Genomic DNA, 21,629 nt, shown 5'->3' on the forward strand with positions numbered 1-21,629 from the left:
TGTGCATTTCAATTTTCTCAGAGCTATCTTAAAGAGGTGAGGTAAATAGAGGTTTAGGGGTATAACTACCCCATTTGACAAATAAAGTTACATAACTAAAATATTTAACTTTTTTTTTTATGAAAAATCATTTTCCAAAGCAGAAGTATTTTTGAGAAGGTATTATATATTTTTCCATTTTTGAAGAGGTATCCTTACCTCTTTATCAATAGGAAGGTAAAATTTTATAATTACCATATTTATCTTCTTTTTATAAAAAATCAGGAGAAGGTATTTGAGAATGTATCACCCTTATGCTTTTTTTAATGCATCTTGTACTATTATCTTATATTTAAAAAAATCATTTACCTTTTTATATACCTTTCTTCTCTTTAGAGTATGTTTCTTTTTGGAAAAGTATATTTTTATTTACCCTTCCTTGTTGGAGATGGTCTTAGAGCATCTCCAGTGGGCGGATGTCCCACTCGGACATCTACCAGGACTTCCCAAAAACACCTCCTGCCACGTCACTAGGACTTCCCATCCCACTGTCACGTCACTAGGACATCCCCTTTACAATCCGCCCTTCCCATCGCCCTTCCCACTAGGACTTCCCGCAATAAAAAAAATCACAAATTCACAAATATACGTAACGGAATTATAATTTTGACACAGAATACGGGAAAATTGCAAATGCTTCATTAAAAAAAATTACATAAAAAAAGAAAAAAAATTACATAATAAAAAAGAAAAAATTACATAATAAAATTTTTGACTCGGCTCACTCCTCGTCGTCCGTGCCGCCCTCGCCGTCGCCCGTGCCGCCCCCGTCGTCCCCGCCGCTAATCTCGACGCCATCATCTCCAATGGGTAGCATGCCCAAATTGCGCCGACATCCATCGATGACATCCTTCAACATCCTTTTGTACACAGGATCTGTCGTGGTATGCCACCTATGCATGGTCCGGACCAAGCTAGTCGTTATCTGTGCGCGGGCGAGACGGTCGTACTCTTATGGGGGAGCATGGGCCTTCGATTGGACCTCGAACGACCCACTGCTGCTTCCCCTAGCCTTCCGCTGCGCAGCCTTTTGCCTAATCGGGCGACGACGCCGGCGGGAGTCTGATTGAGGTAGCGGGGACACTTCCTCGGCTTCTGGGAGCTCGTGCGAACCAGCACTGCTGCTGTATTTACCGGAAGCGTTGATCTTCGTCCGCTTCTGCCAGCCCGATTCGACACCCCCACAAAACTTTTGGGAATCCTTCACCACGAGATAGGACTCCCACTGGTCGAAATCTTTGAACTTCAAAGATCTGTCGGGGTACTGCGCCAGGGCACGGTTCTTCACATCCTCCTCGGACATACCGCTGGTTGCCTGGCGGAGATTGTTTTGGTAGAGGCCGGCAAATCGACTAAGCTTAGGCCTCAACCGCTCCCACTGTTTCCGGCATTGTTCGGGAACGCGACTCTTCGCCCCAGCCGATTTGTGTGTGAGGTAGGCTTCAGCGACGCGATGCCACAGTCTGTCAATATGCTGGTTAGCACCCACATAGGGATTCTCGACTATTGAAACCCAAGCCTTCGAAAGCGCGACGTTTTCCCACACGCTCCAGACCGTCCGCTTTCCCGTCTCCTCATCATCCCCCTCCTCAGCCACCGTTCGCGAGGAAGAGCCCGTGGCTTTCCCCTGCCACGGCCATTGCCCCTGCCCCTGCCCCTTGCCGCTGTCCCCACATCATCGGGAGTCTCCCTGATTGGAGATAGCCCCAACTTCTCAAAAGAGAAAGTTTCCACGCCGGTGAACTGAGTCTCCGGAACAAAACTAGAGGGGGTATCAGTAGACAACATATCGATAACCGGGCAATAGACATCGTCCGCTAGTGGTTCAGGGCCCCTGCCACCCCCTCCACCAGGCATGGTCTGCATCATCCCCGGCATCATCCCACCCATCCCCCATCCCCATCCCCATCCCCATCATATTTGGGGTCATGCCCCCCATCACCGCTGCCCTGGGCATCATACCACTCGTCTCACCCATCCAATTGTACATACCGAAGTAAGGGGACATCATACCACCCATCCCACCCATACCACCCATCCTACCCATTCCACCCATCCCCGACATTGCCGGAACCATTGTCGCATTTCCGCTAGGGTTTCCCTCCAGTTCGGCGGGAAACGTCGGAGTCAGCGACTCGCTCGTGCCGGGGAGGTTTTGTCGTTCTCCATTAAGTAGAAATGAAATTTGTAGTAAAAGAAGAGAGAAACTTATTAACACAAGTGGTGTGAATGAAATGACGGGCAACGAGCAGTATATATAGAGTTTTTTTATAAAAAAAAATTTAATACCGGACGTCCGACCCACATCACAATGGCGGACGTCCGCCCGCCCGTTGCTCGCACGTCCGAGGACATCCGACGTCCTTATGGGACGTCCGTATCCTACCTTCCACGCCACAATGGCGGACGTCCCGGTCGCCCGTCGCGGATGTCCGACCGGACGTCTGCCATTGGAGATGGTCTTAGAAAGGAAAAAAAAACGAGGTCGAGAAGGTTGCTTTTCTTCTCATCTCTTTCTATTGAGCTCAAGAAGTTTGGGCATATGTACGCTGTTGCGTATTTTGTACATCTGATTTTCTCAATCCCCCCTCACTATTTATTGTTTCTACAGTGTCTGGATTTCAGGTCGGCTTATTAAAAAGTGTTTATGGTTTATCCATGTCGCAGGAGATATTTTCTCGCGGATAAGATTCTCTACGTGCGGCTTCACCCCAGCTCAAGTAGGCTCGCTCTATTTTTTAAAGAAAAAATTGAAGTTCAAAACGCAACGCACTCGCCTCTTCTGCAGCTGGAATGTTTAATAATTATTCATAAATTCCATGAATAAATCAAGGAATGTGTTTGTGTTAATGCGCGTGAGAGATAAAGTGATGAAGTTTCATTTCAGATGTTCCGATGAAGCCTCTGGTGATTGAAGCAAGAGCGAATCAACGAACGGAGAGCCCGAAAATTCGCAACAGAAGAACAAGGAAAAAGGTAAAACAATCAATATGTATGCGTTGTTGATATGTTTTTGGACAGTTTAACGGAACAGCAGCGTGGCCGAGGCTATCGGTATTCTGTTCGGAGAAGCAGCTGTATGCAATGCACTGCGGTAAGTATTTACTTGTGTAGAGGCGGCGGAGCGGGTTGGGGAAGAGCTGATCAAGGCTTGTGAAGATCTTAACATAACGGAGATATCATCGTATGATCGGAATGGGCTGAGTGTAGGACAGCGGTTGCAAGCCTTTGAAGTTGCGGTTGGTCGATATGGTTTCTTGAATCGCTAGAGATGTCCGTTCTGGTTTTTGCTTGCTGCCTAGAAACAAATGTGTGTGCTAACTGGTACAAAAAACAAACTTTTTTATAACTGTCTCAATTGTAACCTTCTTTATTTTGTCGGAAGAAAAAAAGTGTCCTGCATCCCGTGTATTTAGAGCATTCACAATAGAGAGTCGTCCAACTGGCGGTCGGGACGGCTCCTACTGTGGCAGCCGAGCAGTTGGAGGGCGGTGGTGGGTGCCATGGGCGGACAACGCTCTCTCGACGCCTATTGGGCGCTAAGCGGGAGCCGCCCCAAATTTTTAATTTTTTTTTCAACTCTATATATACAACTCATTGCACTTCATTTTTTTAATATTTAATAAACTTCAATTAAAATGAATTAAATTAAAGAGCTTTTGGGAGGGTTGTGTGAGGGCTATGATGATGTGGCATGAAGAATTTTTTAGAGGACAATAGGACTCTCCCTATCCCTATGGTGAATGCTTTTATAACTCCATGGGTAAATGAAAACAATTTGTTAATTTAAGATAGCAGATTACTCTTGAACAAACATGTCAAAGAAAATAATTTGGACATTAGAAAATTTGAGGACAATATAAAATCTTTATCTATGAAGTTGTAGTAAACGATTAAATTGAATAAGGGTTTGTAGTCCAAGTCCTTGCTTTCTTTGTCTCCATACTTATAAAAAAACATCATAGTCTCACATTTTAAAGATGAATCTAGAGTAGTGTTGCCCACGGTTCGGAACCGCCGGTTCTGGTTTGGTCGAAGGCGGAACCGGAACCGGACCGTGAGGCTATTTCACGGTTTCGGTTCCGGTTCGGAACCGCCGGTTTTTTCGGCGGTTTAGGCGATTCTGGTTCGGAACCGGCGGTTTCGCGGTTCGATTATTATTTTTTTTTAAATTGAAATTTGGATTTATACAACAAATTGGAACAAGACAATGTATAATTCAAATAGAAATACGACGAATAAGGAGAAAATGATATCAATTTTATTGAGTTGTAACGGACAACGATACATTACAATTTACAATACATATACATATACATCTACAACTACAACTACAACTACAAGTATACAACATACAACAATGTAATATAATTTACAAGTGTCGTCGGACTCGGAACTTAAATAAAAAAAACATGAAATGGGGGGAAAAATTTTGAAAAGGGCTTGAGCTCAACTTAAACTTTCAAAGTTAAACTTTTCAAATTTAATTTGAGTTGCCTACGTATCCACAATTTTATTGAGGAATCAAAGCCCACGTAGTTCTCTTACCTTGCTTACCTATTTGGTCGGCCGTGCTTGCCGTTCACCGCCCCCCCGTCATTGCTATTGTTGAGTGCTCTCGCTTCTGACCTCGTCTCGCCATCGGAGGAAAATTCTTCACCATCACTCTCTACACGGAAGTCAAAATCCGGCTCTTGTGCTCTCATGTCCGCCTTTGCCCAATCATCAAGTAGCATAGTGGCTTCCATGTTCTTGGCGGAGAGATTGCTCCTTTTGTCGTCTAGGACACAACCGCCGACACTAAAAGCTTGCTCAACGGCGACGGTGGAAGCGGGAACGGCGAAAATCTCCTTAGCCATGATGGATAGTATCAGAAACTCTTTGTCATGTGTTCCCCACCAATTAAGGACGTCAATTTGTTGAGTAGGAGGACCTGCATCTTGAAAAATAGAGCGCGATTCCAAATATATATCTAACTCACTAGTCGCCCTAGTCCTATTGGTTGTAGTACCGTATAGATCTTGCAATTGTGATACTATGTCTGGATCAATCATGACATTGCTAAACTCCCCGCCACCAAAATCAAATGTGGAAGGACTAGGAGGAGCACGTACCTGGTGAGCGGTGTTATAGCGCATTTCATATTCCGCATAGAGAGCACGAAGTGCACTATCTAACCTTAGTTTGATTTCATCAACATCCGGAATACTTATTTCGAAGCATTCTCCTCTTGTCAAGCCCATTTCGCGGACTTGAGAAAAATCCAAATCGTGCAAACAACCATAGTACATGTCTAAAATTTTATAAACGCCATGCAACTTCCACTTTGGATCCAAGCATTTTGCAATAAAAAACACATTTGGAATACGGGCAAAATATTTTAACCACTTTTCAACCATATAAAACAAAATTGCCCGCAACTCAATGAATTGAGTATTTTTCACACATGTTTTAAAACCAATTGCCACATACATGCAATGCTCCAAAACGCGCATAGAAGTAGAATAATAAACACCGGATAACTCAACAGTGGCATTTTTAAAAGCGCGGAATAATCGAAACAAATCCATGCTGTGGTCCCAACAAGCGGGTATCAAAATCAAATCAGAAGGAACATGAGGACAACTTCTAAAAAAATCACATAAATACTCAATGTGGTTCAAAGTCGACTCCAACATATCATACGTTGAGTTCCAACGAGTTGAAACATCCAAACGAAAGTTGTTGTACCTGCATTGCTTACTATGACAATATCTCTTCCAAGCTCTACCAATAGGAGCTTTGTTATGAATCAACTTCACAGCAGTTCTAATAGGATCAACATACTTTTGCCACAAATCGATCGCATCTTGAACACACAAATTCAAAATATGGGTAATATATCGCACATGAAAATATTTGCCATCAATAACAGGAGAACATGCACTGATTAGTTCATCTATGCTAGCAGTGTTAGCGCTAGCATTGTCAAAACCAATGGAAAAAATTTTATTGATCAATTGAAATTCATTCAAAACTTGAATGATCAATTGAGCAATTGCTTGTGCAGTGTGTGGTGCGGGAAATTCCCGAAATGCAATCAAACGTTTGTTTAAAGTCCAACTGTGATCAACGAAATGCACAGTGATGCCCATATATGAATTTTTGCAAAAACAATCAGTCCACACATCAGAGCAAATAGAAACTTTATGCTCTAAGTTAATAATAAACGTACCTAATTGTGCCTTCTTTTCCATGCATTGTCGAACAACGGCTCGAGTCATTGAAGTTCGACTCAATTTTCTTGCAGCGGCATTATAAACTTGCCGCATACTCGACTCAAAAGCATCGTTATCAAAAGCATTGAATGGAAAATGTTTCATAACGGCAAATCTAGACATCACATTAAGAGAATTTTTGTGATCATATTTCAAAAGAGTATTGCTACACATACCTGATGTTTGGGATGAACTCGTCCCACTACCTGTCCCAACTCCATGTTGAAAGTTGAGTTGAGTTTGGGTTGGAGCGATACCAAACTCGACCGGATGCGCTTTCTCCATGTGACGGGTAAATGTACCGTATCCTCCACCCCTTCGGAATGTGTATACGTTTTCGCAATAGTTGCAATACACATTATAAGTGTCAGGATCGTTACCATCTTGAACCTTCTTGAAATGTTTCACCATGATGTTTGAGGTTAAAGCCCTTTCAGCTGGTCTAGGAGGTTGAGGAGGGTGTCCACGACCACGACTACGACCACGACGACTCCTTGGTGGTGGTGGGGGTGGCATTTCTTGAACCTCTTCTACCTCCTCCCCCTCCTCCTCGTCGTCATCATCATCATCGTCGTCGTCTTCATCAACATTCACAGGGGTTGGAATTTGTTGAGAATAGGCACCGCGACCGGGAGCACCACTACCGGTACCAACATAAGCATCGCCTTGGGATTGAGAGCGAGAGAGAGCAATAGCATGTGCCACATCTTGCTCTTCTCAAGTCTACAAAATAATATTTGTATTGTAAATTTCAAATAAAATTATGAACAATAATGTAATGTAATTCAAAATTAATTAAATTAGTAGATAATAAATATTAACCTGCCACGCATCTATGTTCATTTGAGAAATTTCATCAATAACGGATCGCCGAGATGGCCTCTTGGACTTTCCCTTTCTCTTATCAACACGACCTTCTCGGGATGAAGACATATTGCTATGTAGAAATGTAGAAATATGGAATAATATATATATTTTTTTGTTTTAGCAATTGAGAAAGAAAGACAACTTATAGAATTACGGGAACAAGTATAAGTGTATAACAATGCGTAATAATAAGAGTAGCACTTGAGTAATTAAATGGAAGCACAATAGCACAAATGAGAAATTGGAGACAAAGAGAGAGAATTGGGAGATTGAAGAGAGAAACTCTTATTAACACAAGAGTGGGGTGAATGTAAATGAGGATAGAGGGGGGTATTTATAGATAAAAATGGGGGGGGGGGGGGAATGGAAGAATTCGAATTTGAAATCTGAAATTAAAAAAAAATTGAATTTTCGGAAAACCGGCGGTTTTGGCGGAAAACCGCCGGAACCGCCGGTTTCCGGGACAAAACCGCCGGTTCGGTCGACAAACCGTCTGCAAAAGCTGCGCCATGTCTCCTCGTTTCTCGCGCCGCCACCGGAAGCCACTGAACCGGCGGTTAACCTCCAGTTAACCGCCCAAAAACCGCCGGAACCGGCTGGTTTTGCAGCTGAAAAGCTGCCGCCGTCGGCCCCATCCCTAATGCCTTGATAAACGCGCCCGAACCGGCGGTTCCGAACCGTCCCGAACCGCCGGTTCGGCGACGGTTCCGGTTCGAAATATCTTGAACCTGAACCGGACCGAGACCCGAATTGCGACGGTTCCTGTTCGGAAAAATTGCCACGGTTCCGGTTCGGAACCGGAACCGTTCCGGTTCGCCGGTTAACCGCCGGAACCGGAACCGGAACCGGTGGGCATCTCTAATCTAGAGGCCTCAAGGTTATTATTTAGGCCCATATATATGCCCAATTGATTTCATAACAATTGGGCTGAAATTCACAAATTCGATAAGCTAATTTTGGGCTTTTTCAAGTATTCGGGGACCCTTACAAAAGCATGAAAATATGAAATTAAAGTGGAGGTTCTTTTCATCCACAAATTAATCGAGTCAAATTTGGTAGATAGAAATTGGAAAAAAAAACTTTGCTTTTTGAAATATAAAAAAATGGATTTTGTGTTTAGTGTCTATGTATTTATTATTCTTTTAACAGTCGATAACTATCACAACATGAAATATGCATACATACTATTTTAAAAAAAACTATAGGGTTTATTGATATTTTCACAAGGATTAAGAAAATAATTTATTGTAAACAATTAAGCTTATAGTTATTTATTTTATTAACCAAATAATTAAATAGAGTTATACTAATATGCTTGTATTTATTTTTTTATACTCGTGCGGTGAATCAATGAATAATACTCCCTCTGTCCAATTATAAGTGACACATTTCTTTTTCACATGTGTTTTGAAAAAATTATAATAAATCACTTGTATGTATTATTGTTTTTTGATGCATGGTATGTCTTTAACAATTTTTGTTGTTTGGTATGTCTATCTTCAGATGTTTTTGTAGAAAGTTGCTCAAAGACAAAGAATACATAAAAAAGATATATAGGCTCTTAAATCTCTCTTTGCTTTAAGGTAGATGTTACACTTTTCTTTATACTCCCTTCGTTCCATAGTAATTGAGTCATTTTGCTATTTTGGTACGTTCTATAGTAGTTGAGTCATTTCCCTTTTTAGTAAAAGTCAACACATTTTTTCTAACTAACTTTACTCTCTCTTACTTTATTCTCTCTTCATCTCTCTACCTTTTTCATTTACTACTATATTCTTCTTTTACTTAACTCACTTAACACAATTTTTCTTAAGTCGTGTGCCGAAAAGAAATGCATCCATTACTATAGAATGGAGGAAGGGAATAGTACTTAGCACTCTTGCAATACATGTTTTCTTTTCTTCCTTTTTTGGGTTCCTTTTTGTGTGCTACTATTGGTGATTACCATTAGCCAACCAACATATGCAGGATTCATGGAGAATGTAATGTTGTTTGCATTAAGAACATATCTACTACTCATAATTATGAAATTTATGTGTTGCCACTTTTTGTTATTCCAAAAATCTACTATAATGCCTCAATTGGAATCGTGGAATTGGGAGTGTGGAATTAGAGTCTTCAATTCTAAATCTAATGTTTATTAGATGATATAAATATTTTGATTTGAAATTGAATTATAATTTCAAATCTCTCAATGTCATAGTTGGAATTTCATTTCAAACATAGATTACTTCACTATATATCCATTACACACACAATATTGACCATATTCAAAATATTTAGAAATTTTAGAAATAGAAAAAATATAGTAGTATAAAAAAATGGAAAATGGCTTGAGCACTCCTATAATGTGTCCGCCCATGCATACAAATACACATATAATATACACAATGCATACGTATACAACTGACACACATACAAACACTGCACATAAAACACACACCTCAAATGCAGTACACACACAAAATAAACACACTTCACACAATTGTGTATGTGTATTCAATGAGTGTGTTGTGTGTGTCCGTTAGTATGGAACATTTTCTTTTCCAAGTGAAATCCCCTAGTATATGAAAGAGTGAAAAAGTGCTTTCGTTGTTGTGGAATAAGAAGCCTTCGTATCTTAATGCACGTATTTAATTTATTCGGAGCTATTAGAGCGGGATCCACTTTTTGGGGAATATGAGTCGAAGCAATAACAAGAATATTTCTAGTGGAACATCTTTCAGAGAGATGGTTATGGTTCGAAGCAATAACAAGAATATTTCTAGTGGAACATCTTTCAGAGAGATGGTTCGCTAATAGACCGAGGGATAAGTAATTCGACCCATTCACATCCAGATCATGAATGTTTGGAATCCATATTATGCAGGGAGACATTGCTTTTGCCAATTCGAATTGAAGGATGATATAAAATCGGCCTATTTCCGGCATCATATCCATAGTTAGCGCATTCATCATAGTTAGCAGTTCCAGCTCCGTATCAAGGTCACGATCAATATCGTCACTAGCATCAATAAGAAAACCTTTAGGCTTGTTATCCAGGAACTTGTTCAAAAATACCGTAATGAAAGGAACATAGGAGTTTGTCGCTAGGTATTTGACCAAATAAATAGGATTGTCCAAGTTGTATGTGTATTGTGTGTGGTGTAGTTTATATATCTACTATGTGTTGTGTGTGAGTAGTATGTGTATTGTGTGTGATGTAGTGGATATCTAGTGTGTGTTGTGTGTGTTGGTAAAGTAAGATAGAGATGGGAAAAAGTAAGAGGAGGGAGGGATAAGGCAGCGAAACTAGTGTTATTGGATTGTGCAGTCCACATTATTAGTAGTGTATAAATGGTTAAAAAAATTTCATATTTAGACTTGGTCTAATTTTGGGGACAATCCAAAATGGTAAATTTAGTCTGTTTTTTTAAAGACGGATGGAATATTAATTTTATAATATAGTGTGAGTAGAATGAGCTAGTAGAATATGAGACCTGCTTACTATTTATAATAAAAATGAAAATGAATTCTTATTAGACCACCATTATCGGCGACCAGGTCCATTGCCATGTGGATAATTACAAATTAAAAAAAGAACAATTGAATCATGGTCTCTCTCTAAGACCAACGATCGGATGGTTGGCAATATGAGACCATAGGTCTCTTTCCATATTTATTTTGTCAACCAATAAGATTATGCCGAATGACATAATCTCATTGGTTAATAAATATTTTATTTAAAATTTTAATTATCTTATATGTATATACATACATATTAATAAATTATAAAAATTATATCATAATTCATAATTTTTCATCATCTATAAAACAAGACCACATTTACAATAGTTTCGCCAAAAAAAATCTCCTTTTTCTGTATCAAATAATATATTCTCTAATTTTAAAAATTGATAGTCAACCCAAATTATTAATTTCTTTTTTTGTTTATTTTTGTAAATTTTAGTTTAGCATTTATTATGTGTTTTTATAAATTTTGCAATAATAAAATATTTTAAGTAATAATATTAGTTTTTTAAAAAATAATAAAATAAATATATAATGGGTGTGGTTGAATGATAATTGATAAACCATTAAAAACATGTTTGATTGGGTTGAATGAATATTGATTATGTGAAAAAAATAAAAACTAATTAAATGTTAAAAAAGTGGTTGATTAGAGCATGCGTAACGCAAGGGGTCGGGCCGCATCTCGCGAGTCCCGGCCCGTCCCGAGCGTTGCACGGAGGAGAGTCACGGCCCAGGCCGCTCCCGGGGCCGCGTTCCCGTCCTGGCTAGCGTCCCGCGTCCCGGTCCGGGACGGCGTTGCACGGTGACGGACCGCAAGGCGCGAGTCCCGGCCCAGCGTTGCACGGTGACGGGCCGGGCCTCAAATCCATTTTTTTTAATTCGATGTCTATAAATACGAGCCTTTGTTGTGCATAAATCTTACGTGCATTCAATTTCAATCCTACGTTACATTTCAATCCTCTATTAACTCGAACAATTATACCCTTTGTGTCGGTGTAAATGGATTGGTTCAACAGCGATCAACGTGAGATGAAGGAGTTCGTTAACTCGAACAATTGGTACATACCGGCGTCGCCACCATCGCAGCCGACGCCTAGTCCGGGAGTCGGTAGCAACGTCGACGGAACATCGCCGGTCACCACCGAAGAGTTCGAGGTCAGTGAGATGGAGCCCGCTCAAGAGCGGGGCAAGGGGAAGGTGGGCGAGGAGGATGGGCCGAAGAAGTACAGTCCGCAAGAGACAATGTGGCTTGCGAGGAACTACATCGACATCGCCGAGGATCCTATCATCGGCAACCAGCAAACCAGCAAGGTTTTTTGGGAGCGGATTGCTGAGAAGTATAACGCTGGCCGTCCTAAAGGGTCGATCGAGCGTAGCTACGTGAAGCTGCGCAAGCATTGGGGCCGGGTCCAGGCGGATATGAGCAAGTGGAACGGAAAGTGGGCCAACGTAGTCCGGATGTGGCCGAGCGGGCACAGCGAGGCGGACCTCGTCCAGATGGCGAAGGATGCGTTCTTCGCTGACGGGAAGAAGGCCTTCAAGTACATCGACGTTTGGAAGCTCGTCGAGAAGAGCCCGAAGTACACCAGCGGTGCCGAGCCGGCGGCAACTGGGGCGGCGAAGAGAACCAAAGTTTCCGCCTCCGGAAACTACTCTTCGAGCGAAGGAGGTCCGGCGATCGACCTCAACGTGACGGACGACGACGTCTTCGGCTCCTCTCCTAGCATTCAGAGCCGCCCGATGGGAACAAAGGCGGCCAAGAGGAAAGCAAAGGGGAAGGCAACTGCGAGCAACTCCGCTATGGTGCCACCACCGACCAATCCGTCTCTGGATAAGATGTCCGACACTTTGTCGGAGATGAATATTACATGGCGGATGAGCCAGCTGACGGAGTTGACAGCGAGGGATACATCGAAGATATCGGACGAGGAGCTCGAGTTGCACCGTGAGATGATCGCCTACCTTCGCGCCCAAATGAAGAAGTAGTAGTCGTGGCCCGGGTTTCTTGTATTTTAAATTTGCTTCGTCTAGTAATGTAATGTTAATTTCGAATGAACAATGCATTTTTCCGGTTTCAATTGTTCAACGAATTGCGTTTTCGAGTTAAATAGGTTGGAGTTGTGAATAATGTCATTTATTAGTTGCGGCCCGAGTTGCGGCCTGTAGGGTTACAGCAGTTGAGGTCTGGGCCGCAACTGTAGAGGATTGATGACGTGGAGGGGACTTGGGGCCGGAAATGGGGACAGGGTTACTGATGCCCTTAAGTTAGGTGGAATAGTTTTTGATAAATATGGTACCTAGCCTAGGATAAGATAGTCAATTGCGAAAAAGTAAAATATGGTACCTAGCCTAGGACAAGATAGTCAATTGGGAAAAGTACATCAACCCTGTGGAGGGCAAAATAGACTTGTCATGGGATGGGATTGGATTCAGACAATGGTACCTCGCTACACGTGAGGAAGAAAAAGCCAACGTGTTGTACGCCCCGACGCCTACATGGCACACCACGTCAGCGGCTCAACCTCGATATCGCCGCAGCGCTTTCAAATTTCAATCCGAAAAATACCCCACAATGGTCAGATCCCTCGATCCTCACCATCCGATCACCGCATCGCCTCTACACACATAAAAATAAAATAGAGTAGAGAAACGGTGGGAGACAGTTCTGACAACATCTTCTTCCATGAGAGGAGCGAGTGTTTTGATTTTGAAATATTGTTTGGAATTTTGAACTGGAGTCGTTGTTCTCTTCTTCGGCGTTTTTGTCAGTTTCCCTTAAAAGCCCAAATTCTTTAACAAACGCAGCTGTTTCAAATTGCGTGACTGCATTGCGCCTTGCTTGGCCTCTCCTTTTCTATATCAAAATTAATTTAACTTCTGATTCTCTCTCTCCTCCTTCCTACTAAAACTTGTGTAGTCGACCGTTTCAGCTTCTACTTACTAGAGCTTACGTCTCTGATGCTTTCTGCATACAACAAAGGTATAAACTTTCTCAAATTCTTGCTTTCTTTTCTGCTTGAGTGTGTGTGCGTCTATGTGTTTTGATGCTGTGGGTCAGGTGGTTGTGAGATTCTTTCCTTTTAGCTTCAAAGTGAAATTTGAGAAATTATAGATTCCGGTTTCAGACAAAATTTTAAAGAGATCTGGGACCAATCCACATTCTTGGCTTAATATTGAGTCATCTCTCTCTCTCTCTCTCCTCTTCTGGAGTGAAAAAGAGGAGGAAAATAAAGTTTTGTTCTTTAAGCTGTATTTGAAGGACCCATTTCATGGCTGCTATGTGGAAAGGAAACAAACTGATAAAAGAGATTCTTTTTTTTAGTATCCTTATTTGGGGTTTCCTTCACAATCTAGACACCAAATTCTGCTCCATGGTTCTAGATTGAGAGTGAGGTAGATGCATATCAATCCATCATTGTAAGAATTATTTTCTGATTGTGAATTTTGCTTGCAGAAATTAAAGTAGAGACACTGTGTATTGGTGGCTGAAAAAGGTGTTGAGTGCCTTGAATGGTTGGCAAAAGACAAGCGAGTTGAGGTAGCCTATGTTACAAAATCATTGTGTATTTATTGCATCAAATTTATTTGTTTAATTTTCTCTCCCTATGTTGGCCCACATCAGAAATTCACATATACACTCTAGACATATATGTATGTACAACTGGAGATGGAGACACCTATCGTCTCTTCAAAGCCAAGTCTCCTTCCCTTATCAAATACACTAAGAAGAAGATCGAAATTTTCCCAATTCTGTAAAGTTTTGTTCGTGGGCCTCCCCACACAATGTTAGCCTCACAACTGTATGCCATTTAAGCTATCCTAATCTCCAGAAAAATAGATTTAATCTAGGAGGTGAAATACGTTATGTTTTAAAATAGTATACTAGAGGAAGTATATGGAGTTATTTGTTGTAAAGTAAAGCTACATTCTCTCGGGTAATTCACCCCTTCTATGGCTACCACTCTTGGCCCTAATGATTGACTTGTTTTCCCCTGTGTCTTGGTGTATTTCTTTAACCAAACATCATGTGCTGAGGGCATACTGGTCATATAAATCACCTGCTTTTATTGGACGGTAGGGACGGCTGTTGGGAGAGTTTCTATTTCACTCTCATCTCTCTTCCCTTTCTACAGTTTCATTATTGATTTCACTGTATTCTTACCTCTTGTTTAAGGTATTACTTAAAAAAATCAATGTGTGTTCGTGTAAAATAATGATCCCAACCTTAACTAAAGCTTATCTTTTTGTGAGTGGTATCTCGTGTGGGCTTCAGTAGGTACTTTGTTACTACCTGGCGTCTCTCATTTTCAGCAAACGAGCATTTTGTGATCATGCAAGATTCTTGAATCCCCCTAATCTAGACCCACTTTTCCCCCATTAATTTATTGCTGTTTTCTTTATATTATTATAATGAATGATGTATAATATAATGTTATATGATTGCAACTACTCCACATCTCTCTTTTTTTTAATGCAACAAAACTGTGTGTCTTATAACATTTTTGCTCATTTGAGAAGCTACCTAGAAAGATCTGGTTTACAATTTGTGTTTCTTCGAATATCGATGTTTTCTTGATATGCATCGGCTGTTTTTTTTTGTATTTCAGTGCTTGGTGATAGCTTGAGTAGCAATCATGGTTGATGGTGGTGGTGAGAGCTCTGCTGCTGATGGTTTGTCGACTGAAGAATGGCTCTCTTGCGCTCAGGGACTAGTCCCGAGGGCGTTGGGGAAGGCGAGGGAGGTGAAGGGGTTCCCAGGGAGGTGGAAGATGATCATCTCGAAACTTGAGCAGGTGCCGTCACGGCTATCTGATTTATCCAGCCATCCTTGCTTCTTGAGGAATGCTCTGTGCAAGGAGCAGCTCCAGGCCGTGTCTAAGACGTTGAATGGTGTAATTCAATTCGCAGATTTGTGTGTGAAGGAGAAATATGAGGGTAAGCTTCAGATGCAGAGTGATCTGGATGCGCTTGCTGGGAAACTGGACTTGAATCTGAGCGATTGTGGGCTGTTGATCAAGACAGGGGTGCTAGGTGAGGTATCGTTCTCGTCTGCTGCGACAAGTAGTTGTTCTGATCAGGAGGCTTCAGTTCATGGAAACTTGAAGGAGCTGCTTGCCCGCCTCCAGATTGGCCATTTGGAGGCGAAGCACAAAGCGCTTGACAGCCTCGTGGAGGTGATGAAGGAGGATGAGAAGAATGTGTTGGCTGTGATCGGAAGGAGCAATATTGGAGCATTGGTCCATTTGCTGACCGCCACTTCGCCTCGGATAAGGGAGAAGACGGCCACTGTTATCTGCTCGCTTGCAGAGTCAGGCAGCTGCGAGAACTGGCTCGTCTCAGAAGGTGTCCTCCCACCTCTGATAAGGCTCGTGGAGTCCGGGAGCAGTGTGGGGAAGGAGAAGGCCACCATCTCCCTGCAGAGGCTGTCAATGTCGTCTGAGACGGCTCGTTCAATTGTTGGGCATGGCGGGGTTAGGCCATTGACTGACATATGTTACAGTGGTGATTCTGTTTCACAATCTGCCGCGGCCTGCACGCTTAAGAACATATCCGCTGTGCCTGAGGCGAGGCAAGCACTCGCAGAGGAAGGGATTGTGAAGGTGATGAATCTTCTTGATTGTGGGATCCTTTTAGGATCAAAGGAGTATGCAGCTGAATGCCTGCAGAATCTCACCTCAAGCAACGATGATTTGAAAAGATCGGTCATCTCAGAAGGCGGGATGCGTAGCCTGCTTGTCTATCTAGACGGCCCGCTGCCTCAAGAATCCGCAGTTGGTGCACTTAGAAACTTGGTTGGTTTAGTGTCACTGGAGGTGTTGATCTTGTTAGGGCTTCTCCCCCGACTGCTTCACGTGCTCAAGTCCGGATCCATCGGGGCTCAGCAGGCGGCAGCAGCAGCAATCTGTCAAATCTGCACCTCAGCAGAGATGAAAAGATCGGTGGGTGAGGCCGGGTGCATCCCGTTGCTCGTGAAAATGATGGAGTCCAAGGCCAATAGCGCGAGGGAGGTTGCAGCGCAGGCGGTTGCTAGCTTGATGACTCTATCCCACAACTGCCGTCTGGTCAAGAGAGATGACAAGAGCGTGCCAAACATGGTGGCATTGCTCGATCCCAGCCCTCACAATACAGCCAAGAAATACGTGGTCTCGTGCCTTACCCTACTCTCCTCGAGTAAAAAGTGCAAGAAGCTGATGATCTCGTATGGGGCAATCGGATACCTCAAGAAGCTTTCGGAGATGGATTTGGTGGGGGCGAAGAAGCTTCTAGAACGTCTAGAGCGAGGTAAACTCAAAACTCTGTTCAGCAGGAAGTAAAAGGAGGGTTACTAAAATCAAAGAGTCCTCCCTCCCTCCCAATGATTCTTCTTGTTGTAAAATGGAAGTAGTATATTTTTGAAAAACTTGTCATGTATGTTTCATTCTCTAAATGAAACAAATTCAGCCATCTTTTAATCTATTCAATGATTTGAAATGGAATGGTGCCACCATCTGTACACCCAATAATACTCCTATTTGGCTTAATGAAACATATTTTATCATCACTTGTTTCTGCGTTGTGCTTCGTGTTCGTGTTCGTGTTCGTGTTGCTCACTTGCTGGTTTGTGGGATTCCTCAACCAAAATGGTTACAGTGAGCAAGTCTTTTGGTGTTGCTGTGGTTGTGTGTTGCCTAAATTGGAAAGGACTACATGTGAATTTGACATCAAAGAATTTATAGTTTGGTTGTACAGGCAGTTGGGACTGTTTCTTAATTCTTGCAGTTGGCTAATTTCAAGGTTCTTGTCCATCAAATTCACAATTTCACATGCACATTTATTTTAAACCAGGACAGGAGTAATGGTGCTTTATAGTATTTGACTATTTGTCACATCTATTTATTTTAATTTGGAATTCCTATCTAATCTTTTTCTGAATTCTGTAATCAAAGCTATCACCTGAAAATTTATTGTAACTGTTTTTTATTTAATTAAAACGGTATGAAAGTTTTAGCTGTCACCACAAAATATATGCTTACATTAGGAAATTTGTAATTGCTAGCTGGCTTAAGTACTTCGGTCCCCAACATTAATTATAGTAATATATTTTGAATCCAAATATATTCAGTCGGATCCTACGTATATTAATGACTTTATTTTGTCATTATTATATTCTTTTTGCCTTTCGAATTTTATATAGAAAGGTAAACGAAAAAGAATGCGATAATAAAATTTATGGAGTAGTATTTGTTTTGTTATGCGGAGGTTATCGATCCAAGAAAAATTCTAAACCGACATGCATTTTCCACACAATTCCTTTTTATATTCATGAAAGATAAACCCAATACTAATATAAACATCCTATATAAACACTAAATTGGACCATTAAATTAATAGATAAACACATTTAAAATGTATTTAATGGTCAAATCTAGTGTTTGATATGTTGAATAACTTTTCTGCATGGCCTGCTTAATGAGCAAGGGCCGTTGAATTAAGGCTTAAGGCTTAAAAGAGGTATTTTATTATCATGGAAAATTGAGTGATAATAATATGTGCAACCAATATCAATGTTAAATTACGTGAAATTTACTAATATAGCTCTCTGCCTTGGTAATATAAAAAAAGTCAAAAGATAGTTTTAGAATTTCTAGTATAGTGTGGCTTTATATAACAATCCAACCATGTGATATTAAGGATTATATATAAACATACCATCAATTCAAACATCACAAATAGAAATGGAAAACTAAGAAAATTATTTCTACAAAATGATTGTGTGCTTATCTAAATGAAAGATAAACTTCAATTCAAATACATCCCACGGTACATAGTAAAAGAAATAAGAGAAAAAATAAATTCAAATAATTTTTTTTAAAAAATAATATTATAACAGGGAGTAGTTAATAAAAACATATCATAAATCAGATATCCTCTTTATAAGAAAAAACCTAAAATATTAAGAAGTTTGGAGTATATTTTAACCTGTAAAAATACAAAAAAAAATTACTATATTCTAAGTTCAACGACCATTTGCCTTTTTTTTCCTATTCATAGCCGGCGTCCATGCAATTGCAAACGACATGATTAAGTAACTATTGATGGAGTTTACTTTTTTGTAAATATACTTGCTTGCCAAACTAATTAAACAGCGGGAGGACTAAATCACGCCCTTTATCATCGATGAAATTAATGTAAACAATTAAAACAAATGTCTCTCACTCATATAGTCATACCGTCTAATAAATTTCATTAAACTGGATGACTTTTTAATTTTTTTAATTAAATTGGATGACTTTTCAAAATATAGGATTGATGATCTTTAATTTTTGGGATTAAACTAGATGTAAAGGATCAGGGCACACGAAGTTTCATTTTTGGAGATTGTTGCTTTGTATCTTAATTTTTGGGATTAATTTACCTCACAATATACATGAATTAACTATTCAACAAAAAGTAACCCAAGTTTTAAGATCCATCTTACGTAAATAATTACATAGCGGTTTTCTCAAAATATTAGCAGTGATTGATCTTTATTTTGTTCCATATACACTGTATGATTAGTAAGATCGTATTTTTTTTATCATACTTTACAAGCAGGGGATTGGCATTTTGGAGTTGATATACTCCATTCGTCCGTGAAATATTGTCTCCATTCGTCCGTGAAATATTATCCACTTTTGCTATTTTAGTCCGTGAATGTTGTCCATTTTCTTTTTCCATTTTTGATAAATAGAATCCACTTTCCACTTGTCGGGGAAAACTGAAATTACAAGAGATAAACAATACCGGGCGTAATACAACCCAAGAAGGAAGAACTAAAACTGAAAATTACAATGAAATCGAAACTGTAAACTGGAAATAAACTTAGCCGAGTCGAGGAGACCTTTTTCCGCAAGACGAGATATGCCCCGGTAGTGCTCTCGGTTTGGCGTGTCGTCCCCAAAGATAAAACGGCTTCTCTGGTGAAGCAGCACCGCAATCAACAGAGCTCTGGCTGGAGGAGAGGATAGAGCTTTCGGGAAGAAAGACAATGCAGAGAGAGTATGATGCTTGTGAGTATGTGAATGTTATTATGTTATTCTAATGCAAGGAATGACTAGCCTATTTATAATTATAGGCTTGGTCCACTGCGGGGGTCAACTCAGCCTTGATGGCTGTCATCATGACTCATCATGGCGGACCTGTAACCGCCGGGCGTTACGAGTTTGAAAGCTGGAGTGGTCGACGTTGAATCTAAACGTTGTACACGCCCTAGTTCAACCGTCACATGTGGACTTCGTGACTTGATCAAGACACTGATCAAGCCATCGCTCAAGGCGCAGCAGGCCGAGTTGATCATGCTGCTGATCAAGGCGCAACATGTCCAGTTGATCAGGCTGCTGCCCAAAACTGAGGTGGTCCAAAACATTAAGTCTGGATCCAGGGACAAGCCCAAGAACCAAGCCCAAGCCCAAGGGCAAGGGCACGGCTCAGTGCGCTTGTGAGCTCTTTCACCCATCTTAGTCCACGATAATTACTAAGTGTAATTAGTCACTTAATAAATACACATTAAAGATGTGTCTCATCTCCTATATGGGATAATTAACACTAGTTAATTATTCCCTATACTTTCAGCTCATAGCTTTATCAAAAGCTACAATGTGACCAACTTTTATTGATTATTTCTCACTCACCGAGAATCGGATTTGAGAAAGTGAATATACTACGGTCATCTACGCGGTACCTAGTTCAACGCTATATCATTTAATTTTCCAAAATTAAATGTCTCGTCACATTTATTATTGGTCAAACTTTATTGACCGGACATCTTATATTCAAGATTCCAACACTACTAACTCATTACATTCATATAGTCACATTCTGTTATAAAACTAAATTATAAATATGGAATCCACATTGCACAAACTTTTTCCATTAACTTTTCTTCACATTTCTTAAAATCCACGCTAAGTCAAATGTAGATAATATTTCATGGATGGATTGAGTATTGTAGGAGTATTAGTTACAAAGATCATAATCCTACTTTACAAGCAGGGGATTGGCATTTTGGAGTTGATATACTGTATTAGTAGTTCTTCAGTTTTCTAATTTTGTGGATGTTATGAATCAAGTTACTAGAAAAATGAGATTTTGTGAATACAATTTTTCTCATCATTCAGGAGAAAGAAAAGGGGTTCCTGGAACAACATTCCAGTCCATGAAATCAAAGTTGCAGAATAGGGAAAAGGAAAGGAACAATTAAGAAAGAAATCTTATGATAATTTAGTTAATTATTTTGAGAAAATTAATAAGAAAACAAATACTATACCTTGGAAAATAAGAGAAAAAGACAATAATCTACTAAAATAAAAAGTTCGCATATCCATTCTATATTTTGTAAATCATCCAATTAAATTCCAAAAATTAAAAAATTCTCCAATTTAATAGGAGTACCTAGTATTCTGAAAAAAATAAAATATTCTGTATTGTGAAATTCAAGACTAGATGGGGTGAGGCACGACTCCAGTGTATCTATCTACGCTCTTATCTCTTCTTAAGGCCATCAACGGTCTCTTAAATTACTATTCATGGCCCATTATACTTTTTTACTTCATCTCTTAACTAAGGGACAAAACCTGCAACCCTCCATCTTTTATCCGTCCCTTAACCGTATCTTAAATTACTATTCATTCAATTTCATTTTTTATTTTTATTTCCAATAAATTCAATTAATAAAAACACACTTCATTAAATAAAATAAAATTACAACATAAAATTCGTAAAATCCTAAAAAAATTAAAAATACATAATTTAATAATTTCCCCGCCAAATTTTGCCCAAATGTGCTCCATTAGATCATCTTGGAATTGGGCGTGGGCGGTAGAGTCAAGTGTCCTTGCCCGAATAGACAACCGTTCTTGTATAGACGAATGCACTCCACTGCGAGGCGGACTACTTGCGGTAGAGCTTCCGGGGGCTTCAGGGTCGAACCAATTT

The 21,629-nt window shown here is 40.4% G+C and overlaps 1 protein-coding gene across 5 annotated transcripts; it reads left to right on the top strand.

The window, feature by feature from the left end:
- Window positions 1-13,206: 13,206 nt before the first annotated feature.
- On the top strand, window positions 13,207-17,217 carry LOC121795185. Of its 5 annotated transcripts, XM_042193642.1 has the most exons (3): window positions 13,207-13,656; window positions 14,131-14,214; window positions 15,284-17,217. In XM_042193642.1, the coding sequence occupies exon 3, from the start codon at window positions 15,311-15,313 to the stop codon at window positions 16,988-16,990; it is 1,680 nt and encodes a 559-aa protein (XP_042049576.1). In that variant the 5' UTR covers window positions 13,207-13,656; window positions 14,131-14,214; window positions 15,284-15,310; the 3' UTR covers window positions 16,991-17,217. The 5 variants fall into 5 exon arrangements, with proteins under 5 accessions (XP_042049576.1, XP_042049579.1, XP_042049580.1 ...); XM_042193645.1 differs by lacking the exons at window positions 13,207-13,656; window positions 14,131-14,214 and adding an exon at window positions 14,337-14,611; XM_042193646.1 differs by lacking the exons at window positions 13,207-13,656; window positions 14,131-14,214 and adding an exon at window positions 14,614-14,750.
- Window positions 17,218-21,629: the final 4,412 nt, after the last annotated feature.

Source organism: Salvia splendens, chromosome 3, assembly GCF_004379255.2.
Source record: "Salvia splendens isolate huo1 chromosome 3, SspV2, whole genome shotgun sequence".
Classification (NCBI taxonomy): domain Eukaryota; kingdom Viridiplantae; phylum Streptophyta; class Magnoliopsida; order Lamiales; family Lamiaceae; genus Salvia; species Salvia splendens.